This window comes from Amblyomma mixtum, chromosome 8 (assembly GCF_055824585.1).
Source record: "Amblyomma mixtum isolate Tamu chromosome 8, ASM5582458v1, whole genome shotgun sequence".
Classification (NCBI taxonomy): domain Eukaryota; kingdom Metazoa; phylum Arthropoda; class Arachnida; order Ixodida; family Ixodidae; genus Amblyomma; species Amblyomma mixtum.
Window position 1 is genome coordinate 83,644,423 of NC_143019.1, and position 17,283 is coordinate 83,661,705.

Here is a 17,283-nt window from a genome sequence, read left to right on the forward strand (position 1 = left end):
TCCAGACCCTTACAAGGGGCCGGGTAGCGCCGGTGCTCCTCCTTGTAGTAATCGGTGATTTGTTTGAATGTAAGGGCCAGATTGTCTGATTAGGAGTACCCTTCTAAGGACAGGGAGATAGCCCGGGGAGAGAGTGCGCGGGCGGCCTGATCGGCCTGTTCGTTTCCCTGGAGTCCCTGGTGACCGGGGGCCCAAATCAGGTTGCGTGGAGTTGGATCTTCGCATCGACAGCTATATTCCAGTATGCGCCAGGCAAGCGGGGGAGCCCAGGCCAACTCGTAGTTCCGACAGGCCCCTCGCGAGTCGGTGATGATGTGTTTTGACTTGGGATTCGTGAGAGCCAGAGCAATGGCAATCTCCTCCGCGTGTGTTGCGTTGTAGGCTTTGAAAGTGAGCCCGTTAACTGTGTACGACTGCGGCCGTGTACCACCCCCCGTGGTGTGGGCCGGCAACGTCCACGTAATACACGTGTTCTTGGTTACCGTAGTATCGCGCCAACGCTTCCGCGCGCGCCTGGCGACGACCGCTATGGTCTTCTCTGGACATGTTGCGGGGAAGGGGTCGGACCCGGATGGCACGTCTCCAGGGTTCTGGCACTCTCTCCCTTTCCTCAATGTGGTAGTCATGTTTGACGTGTAGCCGGTCCAAGAGGCGGCGACCGGACGAGGTCTGTGCAAGACGCGTGTATTGGTTGACTAAGTGGGCTTCTCGAAGCTCCCGAAATGTGTTCACCACGCCCAAGGCCAGAAGCCTCTGGTTGGACGTGGTGACCGGGAGATCGAGAGCCCGCTTGATGACTTTCCGCAGGATGACCTCCAGTTGGTCATCATCGTGTTTGCGCAGGTGCAAGTAGGGAGTTGAGTAGAGGATTCTACTCGTTACGAAAGCATGGGCAAGCCGCAGTGCATCCTTGCTTCGTAATCCGCCCCGCTTGTTGGAGACCAGGCGGACCATGCGGCCCACCTGGTCTCCCACCGTGCGAAGTTTGGCTAGGGTGCACGGTGTCGACCCTGCGTTGGTGGTGTATGAAGAGGCCAAGGACGCGGATCTCCTTGGCCTCCCGGATCGGTCCCGAGGGGAGACTGATGCGAAGCGGTGTTGTATCCCGAGGGGAGGGACGTAAGTGCACAAATTCTGATTTAGCTGGGGCGCACTGTAGTCCGCAGTAGGCCGCGTAGTCGTCGACTAGGGTCGCCGCTGCTTGCAGGCAGGACTCCATGTGGCCCAGGTTACCTTGCGTGGCCCAGATTGTAATGTCATCCGCATAAAGAGCGTGATGTATCCCGGGCAGAGAAGACAATTTGGAGGGAAGACGAAGCATTGCCAAATTGAAGAGCAGGGGACACAGGACCGCGCCTTGAGGTGTTCCCCTCGAGCCGATGGTGTATGGCCCGTGTTCCGCATCTTGTATGCGTATATAGGCTTGACGGTCTGTAAGAAATTGTCTTATGTAATGGAATGTTTTGTGGCCACAGTTGGTGTTACTGAGGTGGTCCAGGATTACTTCATGTTTGACGTTGTCGAATGCGCCTTTAAGATCCAAGGCCAGGACCACCTTGTCGTTGTGGGGACATTTTACAGGATCTAAAATGTTGTGGTGGAGCTGCAGAAGTATATCCTGTGCTGTCTTGTGAGGACGAAAACCGAACATAGTGTCCGCGAAAATGTGCTGTGTTTCGAGATAATCGGAGAGTCTGTCACGCACCATCGTCTCCATCAGCTTGCCGACACAAGACGTGAAGGAGATGGGGCGAAGGTTCTCCACATCAATAGGTTTGCCGGCCTTCGTAATGAAGGTCACGAGAGCCGATTTCCAATCGAGAGGGAGAGGAGTCTCTCCGTCCCAAATGCTATTGATGTATGAGGAGCGCGGCGTAGGCTGCGTCGGGAAGGTTGGCCAAGAGCTTGACCGTAACCTTGTCGCGCCCGGGTGCAGTGCCCCGCTTCATCTTGCTTAAGGCCGCCCGGATGTCGTGGAGCTGGAACGGAGTGTCCAGCTCCATGTTCTCTTCGCCTGCATAAGAGTACGCCGCCGGCCGGGGGTCCTTAGTGGTGCACAGGTATCGATCCCTGAGCGTGTGCGCTAGCTGTGTTGTCGATCCTGTAAAGTTGTGCAAGGCCCTATGTAATTGGCGTTGGGTTTCCGTGCGTGTTGGATCAATGAGAGCGCGGAATAGGCGCCACGTGTTGCGGCCAGACATCTGGCGCGCAGCCGCGTTGCACCGGTCCACCCAGTTAGTGTCGGCTAGCTGAGTAGATATTCTGCTGCCTGTTGTGTTAGTTCGAGGATGCGTTTCTTTAGGCGTCTGTTATGTTTCTGTTTCTTCCATCGTTTGGTGAGGCTGCGGCGGGCCTCCCAAAGGTGGAGCAAGTGGTTGTCCACGTCCCTTTGTGTTTCTGTGAGCTGTATCTGCTTTTCGTGTTGTGTGAGTGTAGACGTGAGCGATTTGGACCATGCGTCGTATCCCGACTGGAGGGGGTCTACGATGGGTAGAGAGGTGCGGAAAGTCGTCCAGTCCGGGACACGAGCTTGTGTTAGTGGGCGTTTCAGGGGACGCATGTAAATGGTTGTGTTGATTATACAGTGATCACTACCCAGAGTGTCCTCTGTATTCAGCCAGTCGGCATATGGCGTATGTTGCGTGTAAATGTGAGATCCGGGCAAGTATCTCGTTGAATCGAATTGCCGACGCGTATTGGGTTGGCGGGGTCAGTGTGTAAAGTGAGTCCAAGTGTGGAAAGAAGTTCCGCAAGCTTCCTCCCACGTCTGTCCTCCCGGGGGTACCCCCATAGCCTGCTCGGGGCGTTGAAATCCCTGACGATCAGAAGGGGATCCCTTCCAGCCACCTGCATAGCTTGGGTGAAAATTTCATTGAACGTGACGTTCTTAAGTTTAGGTGGGCAGTAAATGTTTAGAATGTGTACAGGTGGGTCAGACCGCTTTAGGGGCAGCACTGACACCATCGTGTATGGGAAAGGCGGTGTTGTGGGGAGCGTGACCTCCTGCGCAGTATACTGCTTGTGAACAAGTATATATGTCTGCGGGTTGTGTTGAAATGTAGTGTAGTCTGTTAGTTTGGCCCCGGCACCGGGTTCCTGAAGGGCAACCACGGCAACGAGGAACTCAAAGGTCTTAAGATAGAGGCGGAGATGAGTCCGCTTCGTGCGGTTCTTGAGACCACGGCAGTTCCACTGCGTTAGTGTAAGCGGCTGAGTTGTTCTTGCTCGCGACTTAGGGTTGGGGGCCATGGTCGGAGGCGGAGGGTGGGGTTACGTTGTTAAGACTCCCCAGTCCGCTAGTGCCCGGCGCAGACGTGCAGGAGTCTTCCGAGAAGTCAAATTCATCGGGAATAACTCTGTTGAATTTGGAGGGGCGGTTAGCGTCCCTGATTGGCCCTACGCGTTTAAGGACGCGCGGATTGTCTTTTATCCATTTTTGGATAATGTGAGTTACGGCTTGTGTCACCTGTGCGATGACACTCTCCACCTGACGCGCAATGGTATCGTGGATAATTTTGGGGAGGTCAGCCAATTGTGTTTCAATCGCGGTCACCCGGGTCTCCAGGGCCGCGGCGCGGCTCTCCACAGGAGTAGGAATCTCCCTGTCTGTGACGTTTTCTTCCTCGCCGCTCGACGCGGGCGGAGTAGGGAATTGGGCTTTGAGCGAGTTAAGCTCGCTGGCTAGTTTTTCTTTTCGTTTTGAGCGCGCAAGAGGGCGAGCTCGCGCTTGAGTTCCTGCGTCTCGGCGGTGCTGGTGGGGGAGGAGGGAGGAGGGGGAGGAGAGGAGGCGACCCTCGCCCAGCTGCCTACCTTGGGTTGGTTGCAGGCGGCGCCGCTAGCGCCGCCAGATGAAGCACTGAGAGCTGGTAACTCCGCTGCTCCGAGTGGTGGCGGTACCGTTGCTGTCTTGCCAGGGGGAGGCCGTGGCGTCTTCTGGTTTTGCTGCCGGCCGGTGGCGTGACTGCCCCGTGTCGCGCCGGAATTGGCTCCCTTGGGTGGCTTGATTGGCGGCCTGGGCCCTGGCTGCGGAAGCCGGATGAATTTGCTTGTGCATTCGCGGGAGCTGGTGAGGTGCGGGCCCCCGCAGATTATGCACACGGGATTGCCAACGTGGGGGGCCATCCCCTCAGTACCAACCCCCACGTTCTGGCCACAAAGGCCGCATCTTTCTTTGACCGGGGTGGGACAGTTGTCCACCCGGTGCCCCAGCGTGCCGCAACGGTAGCACGCTGGCACCGTTTTCTTATACTCCTTGACGGGAGTCAGTTCTGCGTTGTAGTGGACGTAGCGCGGAACGCTGCGTCCCTGGAAAGTTAGCACAGCTACATTCGATGTTCCCAGCTTGCGCACATGGACTAAGTCACCACCGCGCCACTGCACACTATGTTTCAAGGATTCGCTGGTTTCAAGGTTATGCACAGTAATCACACCACGACACACATCACCGGTGCGCAAAAAATAAGTCACCACCGCGCCACTGCACACTATGTTTCAAGGATTCGCTGGTTTCAAGGTTATGCACAGTAATCACACCACGACACACATCACCGGTGAGCTTGAGGTGTCCGTGAAGCGGGAGCGATCCTTTGCTGGTGGTAATTTGGATGTCCGTCAGAAGCTTCTGAGGCACCTCGGGGTTCTGCGTGCCACAGACGATAATGTTTTGCTCCCAATTGGGAGAAATTGTAATCGCATTCATATGCTGTCTGCCGATGAGTTGCGAAATGGCAGCGCCGAGCTCACCGTGCTGAAATGCTGTCTTGAGGGCGACCGTACTGCGTGGCCTCAGCACGATCACGTAATCGTCAGGGTTCATCCTGACCGTTGGCTTAGGCGTCCACTTGGAGACTGGTGTCTTTTGTGGACATTTAGAAGACGGAGCGCGAGCGTCTCCTGTTGCTGAGTTGTCAAGAGGAGTCTTGGGCATTGCAGCTCCTCGTACGTTCTGCCGGCGGCGGCGCCGGCTCTCAACGACTTGGAAAAGGGCAGCTTGCTGCGCCGAAATGGTGGATGGGCCGTCCTCTGGCTGGCTTGCAGGGACAGACGACCACGACAGAGTCGTGGGGTCGTATCCGCGTTGTTCAGGCAGAGCCATGTTGAGAGGTTGACCGGCGGGCGTCTCCGCAGCCAGCGGCGGGGGAGCCAGAGCCGTTAGGCTCAGCTCGACCGCTACGTGGTGATGCGGAGGGTTGCTCGAAGTGGTCGAAAATTGGGCGTACCTGGGTCAGATCGGTGTCTCCAGGATCCTGCTGACTTCACAGATGCAGACGCACAGGTTTTATCTCATAGTGGCGGCAGTAGCGAGCGATGTGCCCCTCGATGCCGCGACTGTGGGATATGGGAGCGGTGCGACGAAGACCTTGTTCTCTAAAAGACTCCTACGAGGCAGAAAGCACAGAGTACCCACACGCGTCTTCAGGCCTTTTGGATGGACGCCGGGAAGACCAGGCAGGTGGTCGTGAACAATGGTTTAGTTTCTTGGGGTTTAACGTCCCAAAGCGACTGAGGCTATGAGGGACGCCGTAGTGAAGGGCTCCGGAAATTTCGACCAACTGGGGTTCTTTAACGTGCAGTGACATCGCACAGTACACGGGCCTCTAGAATTTCGCCTTCATCGAAATTCAGCCGCCGCAGCCGGGATCGAACCCGCGTCTTTCGGGTCAGCAGCCGAGCGCCGTAACCACTGAGCCACCGCGGCGTGGCAAGGTCGTGAACAATGCTCTTAGTCCGGATCTTAATGCAATTGGAATTCAGCCGAGCATCAGTAGGAGTGGGGAGGTTGACCGAGGCCACCGAACCTGGACATTATGCCATCGGTGCGTGCGCTGCACTGTGTGCGGTATTTTACTGAACTTAGCCCGGGCATCCAAGGAAGCATGCCTTGAGGAACGGGAATGTCAGACGGCACGAATGATGGAAACCGGGCATGGGGCTCGAACCGCCGAAGCTCTCGCGAACGATCTGTCGGATTGACGGTGATAGATCCATAAAGCTCTCTTCAACGCTGGCCACAGTTGGGACGTTGGCCAGCCGCCAAAATTTGGGCGTAATACGACGAGTCTTCAATGTCGCGAATGTGGGGACGCGCCGAATGTGCGGACGTGCCGAATTACATCTCAGACAGCTTCCAGGACATCTTTCGCGATCAAAAAATTGTAAACGTCTTCTGCAATGCCCTTCAGAAGATACTTTATCGACTCCAGTCATATGAGCATTCGTTGTTTTGCATAACTTGAGGACCTCCTGTATGTATATATATGTTGTGCAAGTTTCTACTGATGACTGAGCCGAGTGTGCAAGCGTTAGTTCGGCCCGCTTGCGTCGCTCGAGGCAGTCGCCGAAACACTGTCGCAATAGAGTAACGAAGCGGTCCCAGGTGGCGAGGGAGTCCTCGTGGTTCTCAAATCAGACCAGAGCAGTATGCGTCAGAAAGAAAACCACGTTACAAAGTTGAGCCGCGGCGTCCCACCGGTTATAGCGGCTCACTCTGATAATCGGTCAACCTCTCGTCGACGTGCTCTCCTGCTGCTCCAGTGAAACTGCGAGGCTCCCGATAGTGCTGCGAAGAACCTGTCACTGCGCCCACTGGCCGGTCTGCAGCTTGGATTGCAGCGTCATGTCGTGCTACGCATGGCTCATCCGCCGACATGACGCTGTAACCGATGAGCCGGTCAGCGGTTCCAGGCCGGCAAGGCGACGACTCCGGCAAGGCTCCAGATGCAAATGCGCCGAGTGCACCGGAGAGCGGCAACTAGCTCCTCCACCACAATGTTACGGCTGTAATCTCACAGTCGAGGCGTTCAGCCGGTTCAGCAGGGCAGGGACAATCGGCCAGTGTGACGCAGGATTGAAAGGGCCAAAAACACTTCACCTTCCCATTCCTTCCTTCCTTCCTTCCTTCCTTCCTTCCTTCCTTCCTTCCTTCCTTCCTTCCTTCCTTCCTTCCTTCCTTCCTTCCTTCCTTCCTTCCTTCCTTCCTTCCTTCCTTCCTTCCTTCCTTCCTTCCTTCCTTCCTTCCTTCCTTCCTTCCTTCCTTCCTTCCTTCCTTCCTTCCTTCCTTCCTTCCTTCCTTCCTTCCTTCCTTCCTTCCTTCCTTCCTTCCTTCCTTCCTTCCTTCCTTCCTTCCTTCCTTCCTTCCTTCCTTCCTTCCTTCCTTCCTTCCTTCCTTCCTTCCTTCCTTCCTTCCTTCCTTCCTTCCTTCCTTCCTTCCTTCCTTCCTTCCTTCCTTCCTTCCTTCCTTCCTTCCTTCCTTCCTTCCTTCCTTCCTTCCTTCCTTCCTTCCTTCCTTCCTTCCTTCCTTGACCTTCGTAGCTCTTCTTGAAACCCGTAACAATATACGCATATACGCATCTCAGCTGAGTGAAAATTGATGCATTCAAAAGTTCCTTTTCAATTTGGAACATATTCAGTTTGGCCAAAGCGAATATCTAAAGCACAACGGACTGTTAGGATACGGCTTCATCGACGGTTCACGAAGGCTCCCCGCAAAGTCTCTCACCGTGTAAGAATGCAAAAGCTGCGAGTCTTTTCTCCCTGTCGGAAGCAAAAGTTTCTGTTCGGCGAGTTGCCTGTCTCTCACTGTAGTAGTATGCACGCATAGACCCAACGGTACAGCGCAGTAACCTCGTGTTTTGAATGGCAGTAGGCCGCCGCTGTAACAGTGCAATGCTTCCATGTGGCGAGGATTCCACGGGTACGGGCAGAACTAATACCCTCGACAACACGTGGTAGGGCTGTATCGCAGCGGCGTATGCGCGCATGCGAATTGTTCAGGCATACTCACCCTGATCGGACAAAGTGGAGTCTACCGTTCCGTGTGCACCTGGTCTCTGCATCCGCCTATATATAGGCAGAGCAGGTCAGGGCACATCTGGGTCACCACCGCCATGGACCGGGCACCCTCACTGTGGCTCTCCTGTCGCAGCCACGACCGACGCCCCTCGGCGCTGGTTGTCAAGTTGGGCTACATACATGCAATGTCCGACCGATAGCGATACCCGCGTATGCTACCTTCCAGAATCCGGCAGCGAGGCCTAGGACACTCGCCCAGGAAACTGGTTGCATGCCCTAGGTGAAGTAATCTAATTTATATGGGCCCCGAATATTGAACATAATGCCGCTCACGTTGACATTGTGTAGGGTAGTCTGAGCGACCCCACGGGTGTTGTCATCGGCGGAAACACCCGCGGATTGCTGTGAAGTGCCCCTACCCCCTTCCCACCCCTTCCAGCAACGCAGGCTGGAGGTTGTGGTGGTGGATGTGGAGAAGAAAAGAAACCTACACCCACGTTTCTTGTAAATCACTTTTAATTGTCAGGCAACTGAGAAGTATTTTAAGATTCTGTTACTGAAGGTAATGGCCCATTTTTCTGACACGTAGTAAAACGTTTTTTTTTCTTCAAAACTTGTACATCGCTCGTATTGAGTAGTTAACGCTGCCATAGAAAACCAACGGGGAACGTTTTTAACGATAACAATAACCTCAATAACAAAAAATGCAAATCTGCCGATTTAAGATCTACGGTCATAATGGTTGTTACAGTGAAATGTTACGAAATATGGAAAAAATGCGTTCAAGAACTATCTGCCACTGAGAAAATGCGCTTGTCCAGAATTTCTGACTATGATATAGGAGGCCTGTAAAAGAGCTCATGAAAAGTAACACTTGCTCCACTGGACCCTGTTCGTGATACGCCGAGTCCGAACGAAACCAAGCACTGTTTATGTTGCGACCTTCCGGCGCGACAGTCAAGGGCGACCTTCCGGCGCGACGGTCAGGGACGGGCTAACCCTACCGCCCATTAGTGTTCTTTTTTTGTGTGCCATCTCCCCCTTGTCGTTTTCAGCCACATGTCCTTCTGGCCCGGGGAGCGCCTGGGGGGGCGTTTGGAGGCTCGCGCTCTGGTCTTCCCAAGTAATCAGTTATGAGCCGTGCCGGCTCACCCAAAGCGGAAGCTCTTTGTGTGAGCGCGGGCGCCGATGCCCCCTCAAAGGTGCCGCGGTTGGAAGGGGCTTTGGACAGCGTGGGGAGAGCGAGGGCAGTTGTACTCCGGACGCCGAACGACGAGCAGCTAGCTTCGCTGACTGCTCGAGCGTTCCGGGAGATGTGTGGTTGCTTGCATTTGATTCTTGTTAACATGTAAATAAATTCACCGAGTTAAGTTTCAACGACTGGATCAAGTCTGATCATTTGTGATTACGACAACGAATAGCGGCAGCTACGCATAGTTACAACAGTTTATGTGAGTGCTCGAGCTGCCGATTCTTCCATCTCTGGTACTGGCCATAGCCTGCGCTTGCCTCCTGAATACGAAGGTGTGGGTCCTGCAACCGTGCATTAAAGGGTCAGTCTACTGAATTTTATCGACCATATTTTCTTTGCGGCAACCGATAGCTCTTTACTCAAATTACCGTTTAGCCAGCTGTGGTGCCAAGGAGTGCGGTAGAACATTTTAAAATATAATTTATTAATGTGGGAACACATCTGTATGAGATGGTAGTCTCATCTGGCAACCATCTGGATTTCCGCCGCGCGGCGACAAACATGGCGGCGCCCGTCGAAGCCGGACCTCTCGCTTCGGACTGAATTCTCGTTGTTGCTGCCTTTTTCAGTGTGTTCACTGGCCACAAATGGGGCGCCTGTCTTTCGCTTCGTCTCATCTCGCCTATAAGAAAACATATAAGAGATACATTTGCTTTATTTTAATAATTAGAGTGACGATTCGGCCGCTCCTAGGCTTAAGTGGAGAGTCGGTTTGTTTACAGCAATGGTTCCTGTCCTGACGACCAGATGGCGCCACTATAGGCTGAGTTTATTTTTACGTCTCTGCTAGTATACGCTGAACTAAAAGTGGGAATGTGCCTGCGTTTTGCGTACGCGTAACTATAAATATTCATGTGATTTACAGAAAAAGCGAGCGGTACGCCTTCTACAGTTTACTAGAACAAAACGTGCGTTTCTCTGACATTGGGGCATACAAATGGTACGTAGTATATTCACTTATGCTTCTACAAAAAAAGGCTACCACTTTCTTGAACAAAATGAACGTTTGGGGTCGCCACCATGCTTTTTTACGCGACTTTTAACGCCGAAATAAAATATAAACTCCTGCCTAAACCAGGCGCAGACCCCTCGTTATTGATGTTATAGGGTGCCAACTACCAGAATATGCCATTATTTATACACTCATCTCGGTGAGTAGACTGACCCTTTAAGGCCATGTTATATTCATAGATTGGAACATGTCCAACGCGCCAACTTTTTTCCCTTTTGCCGCAGCATAATTTTACTGCGATAGGCATGCCCAGACCATGTGGTACAGGTCCAAGAACGTGCACCCATATTGCGGGTACTCCCCGTTAAAAGCCGGATTAAAATATTGCATCACTGCCTGGCACACTCTCAGAGGCAACGCCGGCGGTGGACAACCACCTCTGGGAGGCCCGGCAAAGCCTCATCCACCGATGGCGCCAGCAGGAGCAATACCGCCAAATCAAAATTCGTGCCGCGGCACTCACCCAGGAGGCAGCCGAGTATGCCGCCCAACTCGGCGACTCAAACTGGGTGTACCGCTGTAATGCTGCGGCTCCACAAATGTCGAATCGGAGCACATGGCGCGTCTTCCGCGCCCTGATCGATCCGGCTCAATACGCAACGGAACCCAGAAACACCTACAGAGAGCTATTCACGTTTTCTACGGGGCGGCTACGAAACTGGCTACACCGCTCAGAGATAAATATCTCTATAGCATCCAGGGTCGCCATACTAATATGCAGGCTCTGAGAATGCGGAGCTGGACAGACCGTTCCAGCTCCCCGACCTAAAAGCGGCCCTGGCAAGAATGAAGTGCGGCACAGCGTCCGGATGGGATAGAGTGACGGTTAAGTTCCTGGCTAAACTCCCGGATCCGGCATACCTGTGCATAATTCAGTACTTTTAACGCCTTATGGGATGGAAGCACACCCCTCCCCTCCCAATGAATGGAAAACTGCAGTAGTCACTTTCCCACCGAAACCCGGAAAAGCCATTATTAAGAATCTCCGACCTATTTCACTAACTTCTTTTGTGGGGAAGTTGATGGAAACTGTGGTCAGCAACAAACAGGCTTTCAACTTATATAGAATCCATACACACCTTGGGGGACACCATGTACGGATTCTACCCACACCGATCCGTGCAGGATGTCCTGGTCCAACTACACAAGGAAATCTTGGATCCGGTCGAACTCCCCAGTGACAAGTGGTCCTCGCCTTGGACTTGAAGGGGGCGTCTGCCAACGTGGCCCACGGCATCATCCTCACACATTTGTCGCAGACGAATGGTGGCCACAACACGTTTAAGTACATCCGACTATTTCTCACTAATCGGCAAACCTATATACGTGTCCTAGACCAGGAGCATGGCCCGTACTCCCTGGGTGCAAAAGGAACCCCACAGGGAGCCGTCCTCTCTCCCCTGCTCTTTAATCTCGCCATGGCTCACGTACCCCCCCTGCTTAATGATGTTCCAGGCATCAGGCATGCCCTGTATGCCGAAGACATCACGCTCTGGGCAACACGTGGGTCGTTGGCACAGATCGAGGCCAACCTATCACAAGCGGCGACTATCGTGAACGGATACGCTCGTCGCAGTGGCCTGGAATGCTCCCCGACCAAATCAGAATTCGCGCAGCTTCGGCCCAAAACGAAGTGCATCACCAAAGTTGACCATACCCTTGCTAGCGGCCCTATCCCTGAACACGATGAGGTAAGAGTGTTGGGACTGTTTATATACCGCAACCGCAAGATCGATACAACCCCGCAGAAGCTATGCAAGATTCGAGACCAGGTAGGCCGCATGGTCCGCCGGGTATCTAACAAACGGATGGGGTTACAATGCAAAGATACCATGACGCTGGCCAATGCATTCGTAACCAGCTGGATACTCTGTTCGGCACCCTATCTCCACTTGCGGAAATGTGACGAGAACGCCCTAGAGGAGATCCTTTGAAAAATCTGTAAGAGCGCCCTCGACCTCCTCTTAACGACGTCCAGTCACCGGCTCATCGATCTCGGGATTTCCAACACAAAGAGCTACGCAAGGCGCACTTAAATAACCAATATTTACGGTCGAACAATCGTCAGCCGGCAAAAGCCTCCTCTACTGCGGGCACATTGCCTACAAAGCAAAAGCAGAGGAAAGGACCAAGGTTGCAGAGGACTGGCGACACGCGCTACAGGTCCAACCTCTGCCGCAAAACATGACAAAGGAGACTCACGAGGACCTTCGAACCGCGGGCGCGACGGCCTTTAACGACCGCTACGGCTCTCGTTACGGAGTTTTCTACACGGGTGCTGCTGGCCCACACCACGGGGATGGTATACGGCCGAGTATTTCTTCAAAACACGAACGTTCAGGAACTCACTTTCCGTGCCCCAAGCATTACACACGTGGAGGAGGTCGCCATAGCACTCGCCGCTGCAGGACCAGACTCCCGAGTTATCATCACCGACTCCCGGGGAGCCTGCCAGAATCTAAAACAAGGACGCATCTCTCGACGTGCCATCAAAATTTTACATAGATGCGAGTACCGGCATCACCCGGACACACGTGTCGTCATCTGGACCCCAGCCCACGCGGGACTAGAGGGAAACGAGGATGCGGACGCCTCAGCCAGCGCTCAACCAGTGGGCATCACCTCGACACTCGCCGCCTGAGGGATCAGAACATAACCCGGCTATCAATTAAAAGACATTGTTGAATTATATCAAACCCGGCATAGCCGCTTTCACCCCCTGGGGAAGGGCTAACCAAAAGCGAGGAGCGTTGGCTCCTTCGCTTATATACCAACGCGGTACTGTGCCCTGCAGTGCTGCAATAATTTAATGCGCTGCGCTGCTTTGTACGCGCTCAGCTATCCCACTGGGTCCATGGCTATCTTGGTCGAACAATATTTTTCATTAGTTTAGAATGTTATCCCTTTATAATTTATTTCACCTCGTTTCTTTGAAAATCTCCTGCGATGGCTATATTAGAGGAGAACCATCTTTATTCGTGGATACTGCTGACAGTATCCGCTCAACTGAGGGAACGAACGCCATCTAATGACATCCTAGTGGAACAATAAGAGATGTGCAGGGGGCGGCCATATAACGGGAAAACAAGATAACCGACGGTAGTTATAGAGGTCTGGCTTCACAGTTGAGGCAATCGTACTATGGGGCGGCAGAAAGTAAGGCGAGCAGATGAGATTCTGAAGTTTGTGGGAATGAGGTGGCCACATCTGGTTCAGGACATGGCCAACAGAGATATTGGAAAGGCGCTTAAGCTGCTGCTGAAAATATTTCTTTAGTGGCAGTTTTACTGCTTCTGCGCCAATTTCATGGTCTGTAAATCGTTTCTTTTTAACCAGCAAATAAAAGATTTCTTCCAAAACTACCCGCCTCCGAGAATACCAATTTACATATCGTTATACAGCCAGAAGGAACATTCAAAGCAAAGGGTGAAACTGCGTTGCACCTAAATGCTACGGTCGCATCTGCTGCTCCCATCAATCGTTGCGTGTTGCCGGAGTAGAATCATCGTAAATGTGGAAAGGCCGCTCAGTGCGGGCGGAAGCAGTTCTTCTGGGAAATGCATGATTGTGAAACGCCTGAATACTGAAACTGACTCGAAATAATACAGCCGAAATAATAATAATAATAATAATAATAATAATAATAATAATAATAGTAGTAATTAACACCCTAAATCTTTCGCGTCGTACCTTTAAGGCGGAACTCATGTGTCCCCTCCTCCAAATGAAGAATGAACACCTGCTTTCGCACGGCTACTCGCTGTGCTCGACACGTCCATCAGTGCCGTGCACTTTGCAAGTACTCTGAACATAAAGCCGTCATTCAGTCAAACGTTCAATTTTAAGGAGGCGAAGTTGAGAATAAGAGAAGTTAAACCACACTGAAACTCAGAGTAAAAAATGTATGTGCTTCCTCTTTTACTGTGTTTTAACTTCTACTATTCTCAACCTCGCCTGCTTTGAGATGGGATTTTTGACGGAGCGACGGCTTTATGTTCGGACCAAACTCTGTGGGGAGTAAACTCTCTTTTCTGTTGTATTTCTTGACTTCAGTTTTCGCCATGCCTTAGCTGCTGACTTTGTTAGTCCCTGTCTCCTTTAATGACTGGCCTTATATATAATTAGTTATCAGTATTATTATCGATACAGCATTCCCCGTGAGATTCTTTGAGCAGTTTGTTGAGTGACGCATGACTGTCTTGTGTGCCCGCCTGTAGAGCTTTGCTGCAAAGCTAATTAGTGTCTGCATCAAGGACACTGAAACCATGGCGGAAGTCTAGCAGCACACGGCAGTCAGGGCCTCGTCTTAAACGTTCTGCGCTCATCGCCTAGCGGCAGGAGGTAAGCGGCTTTCTGAATGAATGCATATAAAATAGATCAAGTGAACGCGTGGGATGCAGATGTTCCGATCGACGTTCCTCGGAACTAACCCGAGCTTACCCGATTTACTCTTATCACACAAGATAAGATTCTTGCTTGTGGTTGGTACGTCTGTGGCAATTCTCTTGAGCTAAAGGAAACGTTTGAGAACTAATCTGTACTCCCTGCTCTGCGCACACAAGGGGTTACGATGAGAAGAGATGCGTCAGTCCCTTCCACTGTATAGGGCTTGCCCTTTAAATTATTTGGAGGATTTAAATCATTTTCAAATAAAATTTTTAAAAATGATATTTTTAATTGTGTCTATATATACATCTAAGGTTAGTTAAAGTTTATGCTTTAAAATTTCTTTTAATTTGAAATACATTTCATTTTTCCAAAGCGAATATCTAAAGTGCACCGGACGCTAGGATGCGACTTCATTGCCGGTTCAGTAAGCCCCCCGTTAACGTTTCTTGCCACAAAACAATGCTAAAGCTGCATTACTTTCTGTAGGTCGGAAAAAAAGTTTTGTTGGGCGAGTTGCCTGGTACTCACTGTAGTAGTATGGACGCATAGACCCAACAGTACAGCGCAGTAACCTCGTGTTTTGAATGGTAGTAGGCCGCCGCTGTAACAGTGGAATGCTTCCATGTGGCGAGGATTCCACGGGTACGGGCAGAACTAATACCTCGACGACACGTGGTAGGGCTGTATCGCAGCAGCGTATGCGCGCATGCCAATCGTTGAGGCATACTCACCCTGATCGGACAAAGTGGAGTTTACCGTTCCGTGTGCACCTGGTCTGTGCCTCCGCCACTATATGTAGGCGGAGTAGAACAGGGCACATCTGGGTCGCCACTGCCATGGACCGGGCACCCTCACTGCGGCTCTCCTGTCGCAGCCACGACCGGCGCCCCTCGGCGCTGGTTGCCAACCTGGGCTGCATACACGCAATGTCCGACCGATAGCGATACTCGCGTATGCTACCTGCCAGATTCCGGCGGCGAGGCCTAGGACACTCGCCCAGGAAACTGGTTACCTGCCCTAGGTTAAGTAATGTAATTTATATGTGCCCCGAATATTGAATATAATGCCGGTCATGTTGACGCTGTGTAGGGTAGTCTGAGCGATCCGACGGGTATTCTCATCGGCGGAAACACCCGTGGATTGCTGTGAAAGGCCCCTACCCCCCTCCCACCCCTTCCAGCAAAGCAGGGTGGAGGTTGTGGCGGGGGATGACGAGAAGAGAAGAAACGTAGACCCACGTTCTTGGACATCACTTTATTTTTCAGGCAACTGAGAAGTATTGTAAGGTACTGTTAGGGAACTATATGAGGTAATGGGCCATCCTTATGACGCGTAGTAAAACCTTGTTTTTTCAAAATTTATCCATAGCTCTCATCTAGTAGAAAACCAACGGGGAACGTTTTTACGGGTAACAAAAACCTTAATAACAAAAAAAACGCAAACCTGCCGACAGGAGATCTGCTGTTTGTGAAAGCAATTTCTTTATATATTATAAGATTTCGCTATAACAATTAATAGATCTACAAAATTGTATCTGATCTAGTGTATTGACTACCACGACGTGCAGGCTTTCGTCGGTACGGAAAGGCGGCTACCGCGTTCGCCAGGTGATTCTGCAAGTTTCTGAGCATAACGGGGAGGGGGGGGGGGCTTCGGCAGGCTTGAATTTTATTGCTAATAATGTTTTTGCCTTCGTCAAAAGCGTTGCCCATTGTTTTTCTGTGGCAGTCTTAACTACTCGATGCGAGTGATGGAAGCACTGTAAAAGAAAGGTTTTGTTACACATCGGAAGAATCGACCATTACCTTCGATATTTCCATAAAAATATCTTACATTATTGCAGTATTCATAATTTTTTGTCCAAGAATGTTCCACATGTTTTCTAGAATGGAACTCCCCTAATTGCTGCATGGATCCTCGTTCTCGCGAGATTCATCGAAGAGGAGCTCTTCTTGGTCACCGTCTGTCTTCTCAGCTGCGCCAAAATGGCCGGCGGCAACCTGTACGTAAGCGATTGCAACAAAGCCGTGGCGGACATTGCGAAATTCGCAGCAGCCTTTCAGTGCTCCTTTCAGGCTCCAATCTGATCCGGGACACAAACTGCTCCTTGTTCGGTTGATCTCTCGACGTCCTTCTCAGCGTTCCTTTATTCCGTTCTCTGCGCTTGCTTCCCAGTTCACAGTGTCGCCCTAATCGCGTCTCGCATTAGAAAAAAAAAGAATAGTTTTAGTGCGAAAGCACCACTCCACATATACCAACCCTGAGCAAACATCTTGTCATCTTGTCTTATGCGCGAAAGGTTGCTCGCCAAGAGCAACGTAGGCCGCAAAGTATACCTACCGGTGGCTGTCATAGAAACAGCCACCTTCCAGTAGTGGTATGAGCATTCGCCGCGATATATGAATGTTAAAGAGACAATGACCAATTCTGCATATATGGGCATTAACACCGTAAAGCTGTCGCGTCCTACTCTTAAGGCGGAGCTCAAGAGTGCCCCTCAATTGGCGAATGAACGCCTGCTTTTGCACGGCTACTCGGTTTGCTCGACAGGACCGTCAATACCCTGCGCTTTGCACTTATACTGGACATAAAGCCTTCATTCCGCCAAAACTTAAATTTCAGAACAGGTGAGGTTGACAATAACAGAAGTTAAACCACACTAAAAAACAGTGTAAAAAATGTTTGTACTTCCTGTCGTACTGCGGTTTAACTTCTGCTACTCTCAACGTCGCTCACATTGAGATTTAAGTTTTGACAGAGCGACGGCTTAATGTTCAGTGTAGGTGCCAAATGCACGGCAATGATTGATGGGGAAAGCAAAATCTGTTATCTGCTGTGT

The 17,283-nt window shown here is 51.7% G+C and overlaps 1 protein-coding gene across 1 annotated transcript in view; it reads right to left on the reverse strand.

Annotated features, from left to right (window-relative positions):
• LOC149333250 (uncharacterized) overlaps window positions 1-5,197 on the reverse strand; it is a 5,627-nt gene extending 430 nt beyond the window's left edge. Inside the window, exons 1-2 of the mRNA XM_089556018.1 lie at window positions 4,489-5,197; window positions 3,811-4,385 (exon numbers count right to left, since the gene is read on the reverse strand). Coding sequence (XP_089412144.1) covers window positions 3,811-4,385; window positions 4,489-5,095 — 1,182 coding nt within the window. The 5' untranslated portion in view covers window positions 5,096-5,197. The remainder of the gene's footprint in view (window positions 1-3,810; window positions 4,386-4,488) is intronic.
• Window positions 5,198-17,283: the final 12,086 nt, after the last annotated feature.